At 43.2% G+C, this 13,278-nt stretch overlaps 2 protein-coding genes across 3 annotated transcripts in view; one reads left to right on the top strand and one right to left on the bottom strand.

Moving 5' to 3' along the window:
• The first annotated feature begins 54 nt into the window (after positions 1-54).
• LOC134655796 (protein hairless) lies at positions 55-5,786 on the top strand. Its single transcript, XM_063511259.1, has 3 exons — positions 55-806; positions 2,897-4,240; positions 5,597-5,786. Exons 1-3 carry the CDS (start codon positions 632-634, stop codon positions 5,623-5,625), a joined length of 1,548 nt encoding a protein of 515 aa, XP_063367329.1. The 5' UTR covers positions 55-631; the 3' UTR covers positions 5,626-5,786.
• Positions 5,787-8,945: 3,159 nt separating this feature from the next.
• Positions 8,946-13,278, bottom strand: part of LOC134655692 (metastasis-associated protein MTA3) — an 87,166-nt gene continuing 82,833 nt past the window's right edge. For both annotated transcript variants that reach the window (XM_063511147.1, XM_063511146.1), the window contains 4 exons: positions 12,895-13,038; positions 11,012-11,172; positions 10,388-10,494; positions 8,946-9,466 (listed from right to left, as the gene is read on the bottom strand). In XM_063511147.1, coding sequence (XP_063367217.1) covers positions 9,316-9,466; positions 10,388-10,494; positions 11,012-11,172; positions 12,895-13,038 — 563 coding nt within the window. In that variant the 3' untranslated portion in view covers positions 8,946-9,315. The remainder of the gene's footprint in view (positions 9,467-10,387; positions 10,495-11,011; positions 11,173-12,894; positions 13,039-13,278) is intronic.

Raw genomic sequence — 13,278 nt, 5'->3', positions numbered from 1 at the left:
AATGGCTATAGTCCGGTTTCACTACTAAAGAATAATTATTTGCACTTTAAATAATTCGAAATGGTTTCAACTTTAAAGTACAGATCAGACACTCCAATAATTAGTCCGAAGCAAGTGAAAATTGGCGAATTATAGACCAACGCATCAATATCTAAACGTAAATAACAACGCATTCTGATTTCTGATTTGTGGTTGTAGGCAAAAAGACCGATCATATTTGAACGAATCAAAATGGATGCTGGGTGTGAATGAACTACTGAAAAACGAGTAGCTTTTGTCGATTTGTAGCGTGAGCTCGATGGTCGGATTGAGAAACTGGTGTCGTGATTTATTTAGTATTAATTTAAGCAGTGTTTTACTCGCGAGTGCCGTCGATAACGAAGTGGTCCGAGTACTGTTTTAATTCAGTAGTCACCGTCTCGAAAAGAAATGTGTTTATACAAATGTTTAGGAGATCCTCATAATCAGCAGGCGAGCGTAGTAGGATGAGGACTGTGTCGCCAGTGTTGAATGTCGTGCCTAGCTCGCACCTGGTGCTCTGCGAGCCGCGGATCCCGACGGTCGGTTCGATATGGCGAGTGCGTTCGGAGTAGAGAGTCGCTCGTGTGTCGCATGAGCGGTCAGAAATGAAATGCATATACAGGAAGCAACGAACACAACTCTGACAACATGTTCCAAAATGACAGAAGAAGTAGACAGAAGACATGGCGTAAACGGGAACAGCAGTAGCAAGACAGCGAGCGAGGAGAGTCCCGTCGCCACCTCGGCGCACTCGGGCTCGGGCGGCCGACTCAAGTTCTTCAAAGGTCAGTAGAGGGTCACTAATATAAACAGCTGATGGGTCATTGCATATAAACTTATTATTTGCCTTGTTTTGTACTTCAGTCAACTACTTAAGGCAAACTAGAAAGTCATTCATGCTCTGATAACCATGCACAGGCACGTTTGACCGAGTGGTTGCCAATTGTCTGTGCACTACCTGTGCACTATTGTTGTGGGTTTCATAAGAAGCCATGGGCAGCCTACCAGAAACAAATTCATTTAGATTACAGCTTGATAGACATACTTTTGTTATGATTAATCCAGAAAGCAGATATAACTAAAATAACTAGAATTGGACTTACCAAAACAAAGTAATCTACAACTTAGAATATTGAAATTAATTTTATTTACTCTGTTAAGAAAATGTCAGCTGTTCAACATACAACATGTAGCAGCCCATAAATATGGATTACAACATTACATACTTTTGTTGTATTCAATATGATTTTTAAGCAACTATTAGTATGATAAAAAATATTTTTTCTCTTTTCAAGCTTAAATTTTTAAAATTGAGGAAAAAAATATTTTGTATAAAAATGCATTTTTGTACATACAAAAATTAGGTTTTAAATGTACTTATGCATCAATGCTTGTTTCTATATGTAGTGTGAAATCTTGTTTAATAAGGTGAATAACACCATCCCTAATCCCTTATTTTATTTGTTGCTACATCCACATGATGATCCATTACAGTTTAGTCATATAAGGAATGTGTCATAATAAGCCTCTCTAACTTGATCCTATTGACTCAACAACTGACAACAGCACATTCTACAAAGTACATACATTTAAGGCAAGTGTTATTTGATATGAAACCTACTGACAATTAGTTATCTATCTACAAATAAACAAGTGCATTAGCAACAGGACAAAGATATAACAAACTAGGTTTTAAATATATTCTACAAATGAATTGAACTCTATTTGTAAGAGTTTAGTATTCATCATAGTTATGAATATAAATCTTGTAGTTATGTAGAAAATTACCATCTGTTGTTTAACAAATACAGCAATTAAGTGTAACATAAAAAGGTTTCCTTTTTAAATGTTTGACTAATTCCCTTCAAATTATTCAAACCCACCAATTTGGAAATGATTTATCCTAAGATTCATAATTCTTTATAAATACTACTAGCTTCTGCCCCCAACTTCATCTGTGTGGGATGATCATGATGGATAAAAACTATCCTATGTCCTTCCTTGGGCTTAGGCCCTTGATTATAGTTTTAGAACTATCTCCATACCAAATTTGATCTCAGTTGGTACAGGGGTTTAAGTGTAAAGAGGTAGCAGACAGATACATTTTCGCATTCATGATATTAGTATGGATTAGGGCTCAATAAGGGACTGGATATTCAGTCATACAGTGGCTGTGTTTGGACAGAGAGAAGCTAGTTGCTGTTTAAGTTTTTATGTTTGGTTATGGTTTTTATGTCTCTTGCTTACAACTGTCCTGTCTTTCCTTTCTCAACTCACTGTGATATCAAGGGTGCATTCCTGAACTTGAATTAAGTAGCTGTTTCAGAGACAATCAATAATTTAATTTCATCTGATAAGGCCCCTATGAGCGTGTACTCTTGCATTAGGGCCTGTTTACATATTGATTAGTGTTAAGTAGGAGTTTATAAATTTCCTACTAAACATAAGTACTATCTCCGATGATCAATGTTCCAAATGTCATTGATATGTCACAGTTTTAAATTTTTTGGCTGACTAATGTAATGCCCGTGTTACAACAACACTATAATATGCAATATTTAATTACTTTTTTGAAATATTTTTTTTGTTTTGATTAACTTTGCCATTTAGTTTTCTTAAACATGCTTAACCATACCCAACAGATCAGATCATACATGACCATTGTATTGTGGACAGTAAATAGATAATTGGCAGAAATAAGAGCACTTTAATGACATTCTACTAACACGATTTCTGGTTTGGATCTTTGACATCATGGGTTCATAATTATATTTGTCTGATCAGTAATTAGATCCTTGTTAATAAATATATTTTCGTCGACTCCCTTTAGACCATTTGAAACATGGATATTAAGTGTTACGTGTTGATATTCCAGATGGCAAATTCATCTTGGAGTTGGTGCGCGGGTGCGCGCGCGCGGGCGAGCGCTCGGGCTGGGTGTCGGTGCCGCGCAAGACGTTCTGGCCGCCCGCCGCGCCGCACACGCCGCCCACGCCGCCCGCGCCCGGCCCCACCGCCTCGCTCAGCGTCTCCGACGACAACTCCTCCATCCACTCCTCGCCCTGGCAGCGCGACCACTGCTGGAAGCAGCCCGCCCCGCGCCGCAACCTCTCCAAAGAGCTAGCCATGTACTATTGCCGGCCCGCCGCGCTCACCGCGCAGGCGATCCGCGCCGGCGCTCGAGCGAAGCGTCGCCGGCCTTACGACGCGACGCCGCTCGAGCCGCGGAACGGGCTCTGTCGGAACGGCGCCGTCTCTCCCGGCCGGGACGCCGTCGACGGCGCGCCCGACTCCGCCGCCAAGCCGGCCGACGAGCGGCGGGCGGATTGCGACCGAGAGAAATATTACCATATGAAACTCAAAAAACCATATCAGTATCATAAGTTAAGGGTGTATAAAAAGACGAAACCGGCGATCAGGCCCAAGTTGCTCGCCCGCACGATAGACAAGCTGCGCGAACGCGTCGCGGCGCTGCCGGCGCCCGTCAACGCCAAGCTGGCTTCGTGTCGCCAGGAGCACATGATGGTATCGCCGCGCAAGCGCATCCTACGCGAACTCGAGCGCGTCAGCTTAGAGGACCAGGGCACGAAGAGGCGCGCCAAGACCGTGCCGGCGCTCAGCACCGCGTCGTACCCGCCGTCGCCGGGCCCGGGGCCCAGCCACGCGCCCGCGCGCGCCGCCGCGCCGCCCGACCGCTCCACCAACGGCACCGCCCGCAAGGAGCCCGTCAGCAAGAACGTGAGCAGCTACAGCATCCACTCGCTGCTGTCCATGCCCGACGAGAGCCCCGCCCCGTCGCCGGCGCACTCGTACCCGCCCTCGCTGAAGACGGAGTCGCCGTCGAGCGTGCACTCGCCGGACCTGAGCCCGAGCCCCGACAGCTACCGCTACCGCTACTCGGCGCTGACGCTGGGCTCGCCGACGCCGGGCGCGCCGCGGGACTCGCCGACGCCGCCGGAGCTGGCGCGGTACCGGGGCGCGCCGTACGCGCCGCCCGTGTACGCGGCCGGCCGGCAGTGGGCGTACCGGCGCGAGGAGTGGCGCGAGCTGCAGTACGTGTACGGGTACGGGTACGGCGGCGTGGCGCCGGCCGTGGGCTACCGCGCGCCGCAGGCCCCGCTGTGGATGCACTACGGCGTGCCGGTCCCGCCGGGGCCCTGGGCGCCGCTGCCGCACCCGCTCATCAACGACCACATACCTAAAGAAGAACCTACGTCAGGTGAGGACGGATACTTATCAAACAATTTGATGATCCAACAATTATATTTAATAATTTGTTGGACATTTTGGCAATGTTGTTGATTTTAATGCGTTTTACTTACATTACCTCGAGAATCATTTAGCATTTTCCGGGACTAGCTCCTTGGCTAGCTAGTCTATGACTATTTGTTCAGTGACCTAAGGGGGATCTTGTATTATCACAACGGAATAGAAAACCACTCTTCCATATTTCATTAAGGGGTCATCCATTAATTACGTCACACAAATTTCTAGGTTTTTAGACCCCTCAAACCTTGTCACACTTGGTCACATTTGGCAAACCCCTCCCTGTGTGACGTCACATTTTTTCTACGAAATCGCCAAATCGAATTAAGTAAGTACCTAAGTATTATTAATATTTTATCAAAATATTTTTTACGATATAAATATTAGTAATTTTATAACCCAAAACTGCTTAGGAAAGAAAATTAAACGAATAAAAACGATTATAGAATAGAATAGAATAGAAATCATTTATTCAGACAACACATCAATACAAACAAAACACATATTGCAAATACAAGGCGAAGATAAACAAATCAGTGGATATAGAGATGTGAGGCCGAAATGGTCTCCACTCAGCAATGCAGTTGGCACGACTAGCGTGGCCAACGGCGCTGGTTTTCTGTGGAGCCAGCGGAGTGTGCGGGACAGCATGCAGTGCAGGACATGTTGTGGACGACGGGAACAAATAATATTTAATACTATTATAAATAAATATGTATCAAAATTATATTATATATAAATATACATAACCTAACTGGTGAGTAACTAAAGTACAATATAGGCAATAATCTATATTTTTTAAATATATGGGTTCAGGCAGCAAAACTCTGTTGGTCCATTAGGTACGCTTTTAGTTTGGATTTAAAGGAACCAATGGTACTGCTCTGTCGGATTGGTGGCGGAATATTATTTCAGCACTTCGTGGCAGCATAACGAAAGCTGCCACGGAATGCAGCGGTTCTGTGTCTTGGGCATAGTAGTCTGATACCACATCTGATATGTTGATAGATGGTCAATTTCTCAAATAAGTACACCGGCCTTTTACTTTTACAGACACCAAAAAGGAGCGTGGCAAAATGTAGAATTATCGTTTTAATAACTTGTTATTTAAATGTACAACGAATAAAATAATTTAAATAAATTTTCGGTTACTGATGATTTGATGAAGTTAAAGTGACGTCACAAAGTTTGTGTCTCCCCCCTCCCTCCCCCTAAACGTGTGATGTAATTAATGGATGACCCCTAATTTTACTGTTTAGCAAAATTAATAAGTAGTTTTTATTAGTATATTTTTCCTTTTTTTTTTCAGATTTGCCACTGAACCTGTCAAAGCACTGAGAGGCGCGGGCGCTGCTCGGTTCGGTGCGCTCTGAACATTACTATTGTATATGTATTACAAACGCAATCAAAGACTTTTAGCTTATTTAAAGTGGCATATGATTATGCAATATCTTTTTATATTTTATGCTATACATTAAAGAACAAGTTCGAACAGTAAACTTGTGGTGAAATGTCGACAACGTTGTCCCATCAACATTCCATGGTCACTATCGATTGGAGAGTATTGGAAGTCCAAAAAAAAACATCCCACCTAATCCAATAGCCTATAAACGCTCGGAAGCGATTAAATTTATATAACGATATTATGCACTTTTTGCACATGGGCAAAAAATATTTTTGTATAAATGTGGTTTTCCGCAAACTTGTTTGTCTGGAAATCTATTTACAAATCATGTATTTTACACGGAATAATATTATATTTTTAATATAGATGTACGTATGCAGAGTCACATGAGTATTTTCATACAAAATATTGTATTCCGAGTTGAATATTTTAATATTGGCTATTATTTTAGAGTAGAATGCTAAGACGATTTAAATGAACAAATAACACTAAATCATTATTGACGATCAGTGCCTTTTCAAAGAAACCACTAATAAACATTTAAGAGAAGTAAAATATCGCAAAATCCTAATAATTTCCAAGCGCCCCGCCACACTCGGCGCGCTGAGAGCGGGCTCCGCGCATCTATTTACACGACCTGAATACCCGCTCCTTACTTAAAATTCCATAATGTTTATGTTCGATCTCATTATTTAATTTAGAAAATAAAATGAGGTAAAGACTACAGTTTTGGGATCAAATTTGGATGTGTGTTTATCTTACATGTATATTAAAAATAAGCGACATTGTATATAATTTGTGAATGGTGTATTATTATGGAAGTCTGGGCGTAGATTTTATCAGAGCATTAACCGCTTATGATTTATCCGTAACAGTTTTATTACCTTCAAATAATTATTGTATTTGTACAGTATTTCTTTAATGAGTATTTTATAATTATTACGAGGACGGTTGGTGGTGTGTGCTCGGTGTATGTGAGTGCTCTCAGTTCAGTCGCAGGCGGCGCGGCTCGCTGTTTTGTGTGCGGCTCATGTTCACATTACGCTTGCAGTCAGAGGCATGATTTCTGCTGTATAATCATTAATCACGCTACCAAATAAGTGTAGTATGTACATCTTGTACGGTGTTTGGTGGCTTACCGCGAGCTGTGAGCGATCGTGAGTGATACACAATTAAATTAATATTACCAGCCTAGTGTGAACATGTCCTCATTCGCGCACAGAACTGGTCTGCTAGCGGCCGTCGGCACGCTTTGAGATTAAAACCTAGAAGTAGTATTTTACTGCAATTTAGTTGAAATATGGGGTTATGTATGTATTTATAAGGACAGTTAAAGGACGGCAACGGACTGACTTCTGATGTAATAATATTCATTAATGGAATTGTATAAAATAGTTGTGTAATCGGAGGCCTACTGTAACAATCGTATTGTCGCCCAACAAAGTTGATTTAGTGTAAAAGTAGCTGTAATAGATCCTGCTCAATTAATTCTGAGTACAGTTAGAAAACTACTTCAAGTCAATGTCCTGTGTGAGAATGAACTGTGTCGTTTTCAGATATTTTATTTTATGTATTTTCTTAGGTTTATGCATTCCATCGAACAGTAACATTATTTAATAAGATATGAACAATTACCCATCCTATTTTATAACTTATAACTACATAGTCTACGTAGTATTTTAATGTTGCAATGCAACGAAACTGGTTGCATATAACTTTTATTTATTTATTATTGACAATTCTCGTCCTACACTATTTACGTTTACGGTGGTTTGTGTAAACCTGACCTATACTTCCAGTATTCATACAATGAATGAGATCGCGGGGATTAATTATTTGATTACAATGTTAAGTCTGATTCAGTAAATAAAAGTAGTCTTATTAACTTCACAGTCAAGTATAGCTCAGCGCCACTTGCACCATCCCACTAACACGCGGTAAACCAGTTAAACTGTTAACCCAGTGTCAAATTGTACTGTGGTAACTCCATGTTTAACCAGTTAACCCCGGGTTAGTGAACGGTGCAAGTGGCCCTAAGAGTCTGACTGTAGAAAAGGGTGAAAATACAGTGGTGAAGTTATGCTATTATAAAGTATAAATATAAATCCTGCTCTCTTCTGAACTTTACGAAACCCAACTCCTTCATTTTATATTTGTAAACCTTTTATATTAAATATTTCGAATCAATTAGTTGTTCTAGCTAAGTTTGAATTAGATCATGGTCTGCCCAAGAGCGGAAAGTACATCAGAGTGCCATTTATTCTTCTTCTTTTATATGTGAAAAATATACAAGTTCCTCTTATACACGACATTGTGCATCTGCCGTATAAAACATAATAAAATATTTTTCTATGTAAACGATTCTTCGAAGCATGTGATAGCGCTTTTCGGATATAAAGAAAGCGAGTATGTCGGTGTCTTAAAACCACATTAAATCATATTTATAATGCGGAAAATAGTTATTATCCATTTATATTAAGGTGTAGTTATGTACTCGAATAAATATAACTTTTACAAAATGTTTATTTTATTCACATCTGATTTTTTATCCCCTATAGCCGAGTGCTTAGTCCATCGCATTCTCCCAATAACCTAGTTGATTTATACAACTCTCAATAACTGGCGGTTGCTACCTCTGCGTGCGTCCCATGACAGGGGTAAGGGTAGCATCCGCTCGGTGTAACCCTTGGATTTCATTAGTGTCAAAAGGGCCTCTACGTGTTGGCTTCGGCTCCGCGCATTTCTTCTAAAGGTCCGGGACACCATTGTTCCATGATGGGAAATACAAATAATAATAATAAATATTATTTTTACTTTTTACCTAGTGTATTGCCCACCCAAACTTCAATCCATAGACCGGTATACTGTTCACATTCTCTACAATAGTCCCAATGCCTGTTGAAACCGGTTCGTGGTTGTCTATTGTTGCACCTGTGAACGGGTTCCAGCAGGCGTTCTACGTGACATTAAAGTTCTCCAAAGGGCCTCTACGTGTTGGATCTATATCCCCACGTAAGCCTATCAAAAGACCGGGATTTATAGGCCCGTGAATTCCAAAAAAGAAGATACAAATAATAATATTATTTAATAATGTCGTAATTGTAATGTTTTGTATATAAAATTTCTACTAGGCTCAAATTTCTTTGTATAACAATTTTTAGCTATTTGGTGTCGGGTTCGTGTGATTTTTGACAAGTGGAAATAACATCACTTAACTTTCTATGTGATACAATATTAAAATAAAACTCACGGATATCTCGATTTGTGCTTTATTTATGAAAAAAATTGTAAATTATCCTACAATGAATCTCCGAATGAAATAGACTTACATATCATTTTATGTATCAAATACATCATTTTGCTCGACTCCAGATCAAACCGCATAAGAACAATATAGTTTAAAATATTATCTACAGAATCCGTTCGCGGCGATTCGTTTACCAAAAATACAATCTTCGTCCGGGGGGCGCGCCCGGGCCGGGCCGGCGGCGGCGGGCCTCGGCCTCGCTATGTACAGCCCTCGGCGCGGTAGTATTTACAACGGGAATATACACGGGGCTTCAGCCGAGCAGCGCCTCCATGGTGTAGGGGTGGGGCGGGGGCGGCGGGCGCGCAGGCTCCTGTCAGTCCAGGATGACCAGCTGGCACGGCGGCGCCGCGCCCGCCGCCTTGCCGGGCGCCGCGCCCGCGCCCGCGCCCGCGCCGCGCACGGCTCGCCAGGGCGCGCGCGCGCCGCGGCGCAGCTCGCCGCAGCTCAGGCTCCGGCGCGCGGATCTGAGGACATGCCGACATTATGTACACGCCATCGCCATCCCGCTCCCTATGAGCGGTATTCACATTTTTAAATCTGTACTTAACGGTTTTGTTATGGACGTGGTCTGTTCCCCGTCGACGGTGACATTTCTTAGACCAGAAATGACAGTCCGTATCATATCCGTAACAAATTGATAACAAAAAATTATTGTATGTGAATAGATCCATGATTCTTTAGAAACACAAGGAATAAAGTGTTATTATAGTCGGATTATTCCATTTGCATTATTAGACACATTATGACTGACGTTTATAGAGATGTAACTAACCCAAATCGATTGTCACAGCGAGCGATTACGATTGGATGGCACCTAGACTGAGGTATCGAATAGTGACGATTAATGAATTTTTATTTGAGATTTAAATAAAACTAGAATTATATGGTTAATAAATAATAAGAAAATCTAATAAATTTAGTAATGCTTTGTTACGACCTAAAATGAAAAATTTATATCGATTTACTTAGACGACTACCGATTCATAACGGTGGTGTCCGGCCAACTCTAAATTAACCCTTTAACCGCCAGAGTCTGATATATAAGACATTACATATCCAGCTCATTTCGCCACAGTCTGATAAATAAGACAAAGATCTGATTTGGTTTTTACAGCACATTTATAATTCCCGTAACTATGCCAACCTTACTCTGCGTGGTACAATTACTGTCGGTGGCGACACGAGCACGCTCGATCAAAAATTGCTAGCGGCTAAAAGGTAAATAAAAGACGTAGAACGTAAACGTTCGCAGTGCAATTTTCTTCCTTTGTGATTTCGATGTGCAAGACATTTTACGTTGTATTGCTGTTGTGAGTGACATGTGTCAAATAATGCAAATAGGAATAATCCGAGTATAACAAATTGGTAAAGCGATAGAAACTTACTTGGCCGCCTCTGTAGCCCTAAAGTAAAGATCGTCCGGTGCGTCCATCCATGAGATAACGTGACGCCGTCCGCCACGTCCTGTCAAATTGGTCGGCTTGCCGTTCACCTGTACATAAACAATAGTTTAAAAACAAGAGGTAATCACGTGATGAGTCACTAACTCGATTATAACTTAAGGCTCCGTCACACAGGCGCGTTTTGTCCTCGTCGCCAATGTCACGCTCGCGGCCCGCCAGCGCCGCGCTCACAACCCAAACCATTCGCAACGCGCGCTGTGTTTGTGTTGTGTGTCTGCGCGGCGCGATCAAAGCGGGGGAAGCGCGCGGCGCGCCGGCGGGGCGCTGCGGCCACGCGCAGATCGCGCGCGCGAGGTGCTCGCGTCGCGCCCCGCTCACACCCCGCCAGCAAAACGCGGCTGTGTGACGGAGCCTTTAGGGTCATTGCGCTACTTAGTTTCCGACGTTTCTGTCCACACTTTCTTAGATTGTCAATGATGATGAGTGGTTACGCTGATAATGATTGTTAACCCGCTTGTCACATGCGGCTGAATTTATTTTTTACATCAATATAATATGTAAAAAAGCACATGGGTGGTGATGCTACAGGACTACAGGGGTACTGACGTGCGTGAAGACGTGCGCGGGCAGCGGCTGGCCGGTGGCCTGCGCGCGGGCGCACATGGCGGCGTACTGCTCGCGCGAGGGCCGCTGCATGGGCGCGGGGTGCTTGTTGGGCCGCTTGGCCGGCGGCGGGGCCGCTCCGCCTGACCGCTCCAGCCCGGCTCCTGTACACAACGACACTACTTGTATAGTTTGTAGCTTTCTAATAGACCCCGACGGCTAATCCTATTGTCTATTGTTAGTAAAACCGCTCGTGCCACGTGCCACAACCACCTGCATAAAAAATCGCTCGTTCACTTTACCCAGGTAATTGAATTACAACTCCTATGGAAACTGCAATAAGATTCAAAATGAACTAATGGATAAGTATTTTGTACCGATGTGTGTGATCAGTACTTCGGTTACTGAATGCCGGCGAGTCGAACGCTACAGAACCAGTCTAAAATGTGTCATTGAGATGCGTAACAAAGGCGCGTTATCGGAGAGCGCACCTACACTGGTTTTTTGAGCGTTGGACTAGCCTGCGCTCAGGTGCAAATTAGAATAATTAGGACCCTTTTTTGCAGGTAAGTAGCAAGTGCGGTTTTACTGAACAATAGACAATAGGATAAGCCTTCGGGCTCTACTAGAAAGCTACAAACTATAAATGCGTTTATTTGTGCCTCTACTTACTACCCCTCCAGTCCTACGAACGCGATATCGCGTTAGCATAAAGGCTGGCGTCCACTAGACTCGCCGAGGCGAACCGAATCGCAATAATTCGCCTCCTATATGCCTCGACCGCAGTGTTGGCCGAAACGTTAATGCAATTGAAAATGTTGGCCGTTAACCATTATAAATTGAACCTTAAACCGTAACGGACGATTACAGTTTACGGTTCAATTTATAATGGTTAATGGCCAACATTTTCAATTGCATTAACGTTTCGGCCAACACTGCTCGACCACGACACGCACCCTCTGAGCGTGCACGCTCGACGCCGACGACGACGGCCAAACATTGGTCAAATAAAACAACTGTATAGAATCAGCGTCGAGCGTGCGCGTTCGGGGCGTGCGTTCCATGGCCTCGGGTGAGACCAATGGACGTGATATCGCAAGTTAAAACCACTTCAGAGGTTTTTGACATTTCAGAATACTAGGTAGGACTTAAGGGGATAAAACTACGGAAGTAAAATCAATCTCACACTGAAAGTTTATTGTGTTGCGCTGCTCACGTCTCAAAAGTATCAATTAGTGAAGGGGCGTTTAATATAAGTTGATTTATAGAAATGATTCAGAATACAAACCTGGTGCTGTTCCAGGAAGCAGTGCAAAAGAGAAAAATATTCTTTATTACATAACAGCGCCCGATTTATAATTAAAAATAAAACTTAATTACTTGTGTTTCTTTGCAAAATACAATGAGTACAAAAGTGCAAGCCTTCAAAGAGCAGAGGCGAGTGGCACTTGACGCGGAGCGTGACGAGTTAAATACCCGACCATCTGCGGTCAACCTGGCCCTGAACGCTACCATCAAGTACAATTTTGTCGGAAGGGTGCTGACCTGCAGTGGTTGAGCATCCTTTGTAGTTGAGATAAAGTTACTTAACTAGGTGTATTTTATCAGCATAATAAATGTAACAAAATAAGGGGGTGCCCCGTCGACAATAAAAAAAAGTTTTTTGAGCCACCTTTGTCACCACTGTCACTGTCACCCACTAGGCCAGACATGTCGTTATAGCACCGATTCATTCTCTTATAAGAGGACCTTTTATGGTATCGACTCAAGGGTCTCCAAACCAAAGCTCACGGGAGAGCAGAAGGCCTAGTCGTGGCCCTCGACACAGGAAGTTTGGCGGTCCCTGCAGTAGAGTACAGAGTAGAGCACGGTAACGGTATACTGACTGTCGAGTCCGTTGATGTCGTCGTAGGCGCGGCGCTTGAGCGGCTGCGGCGGCGGCGCGGGCGCGGGCGCGGCGGGCGCGGGCGACGCGCGCCGCGCCTCCTTCTCGGCGCGCGACAGCACGCGCTCGTACATCAGACTGCCGTCTGCACAGTGGGAATTATAGTTGGTCAAACCAAATTGTCAGTAAATAAGAACAAAAAAAAAACGATACTAATCCTTTTCTTTTGGGTGCTAGTGCTATTGTAATACCATATTGGGATACCCTCCTCCAATTGAGGGGGGATTTAAATCTTCTCGGGGCAGAGGTGTAGGGTTGGAGCCGGTCTACCTAGCTTTATTTGACGTTCATAAGCGCATTGTAATTATGCCTACTTGAATAAACT

Source organism: Cydia amplana, chromosome 17 (genome assembly GCF_948474715.1).
Source record: "Cydia amplana chromosome 17, ilCydAmpl1.1, whole genome shotgun sequence".
Lineage (NCBI taxonomy): Eukaryota > Metazoa > Arthropoda > Insecta > Lepidoptera > Tortricidae > Cydia > Cydia amplana.
The sequence above is the reverse complement of the archived record's forward strand: the minus strand, read 5'-3'. Positions and strand labels throughout refer to the sequence as shown.

Bases quoted from the DNA above. Each gene is read 5' to 3' on its own strand.
- LOC134655796 (XM_063511259.1), top strand. From the start codon at position 632: ATGCATATACAGGAAGCAACGAACACAACTCTGACAACATGTTCCAAA. The intron at 807-2,896 runs GTCAGTAGAGGG...TTGATATTCCAG, and splicing joins CCGACTCAAGTTCTTCAAAG to ATGGCAAATTCATCTTGGAG. The intron at 4,241-5,596 runs GTGAGGACGGAT...TTTTTTTTTCAG, and splicing joins TAAAGAAGAACCTACGTCAG to ATTTGCCACTGAACCTGTCA.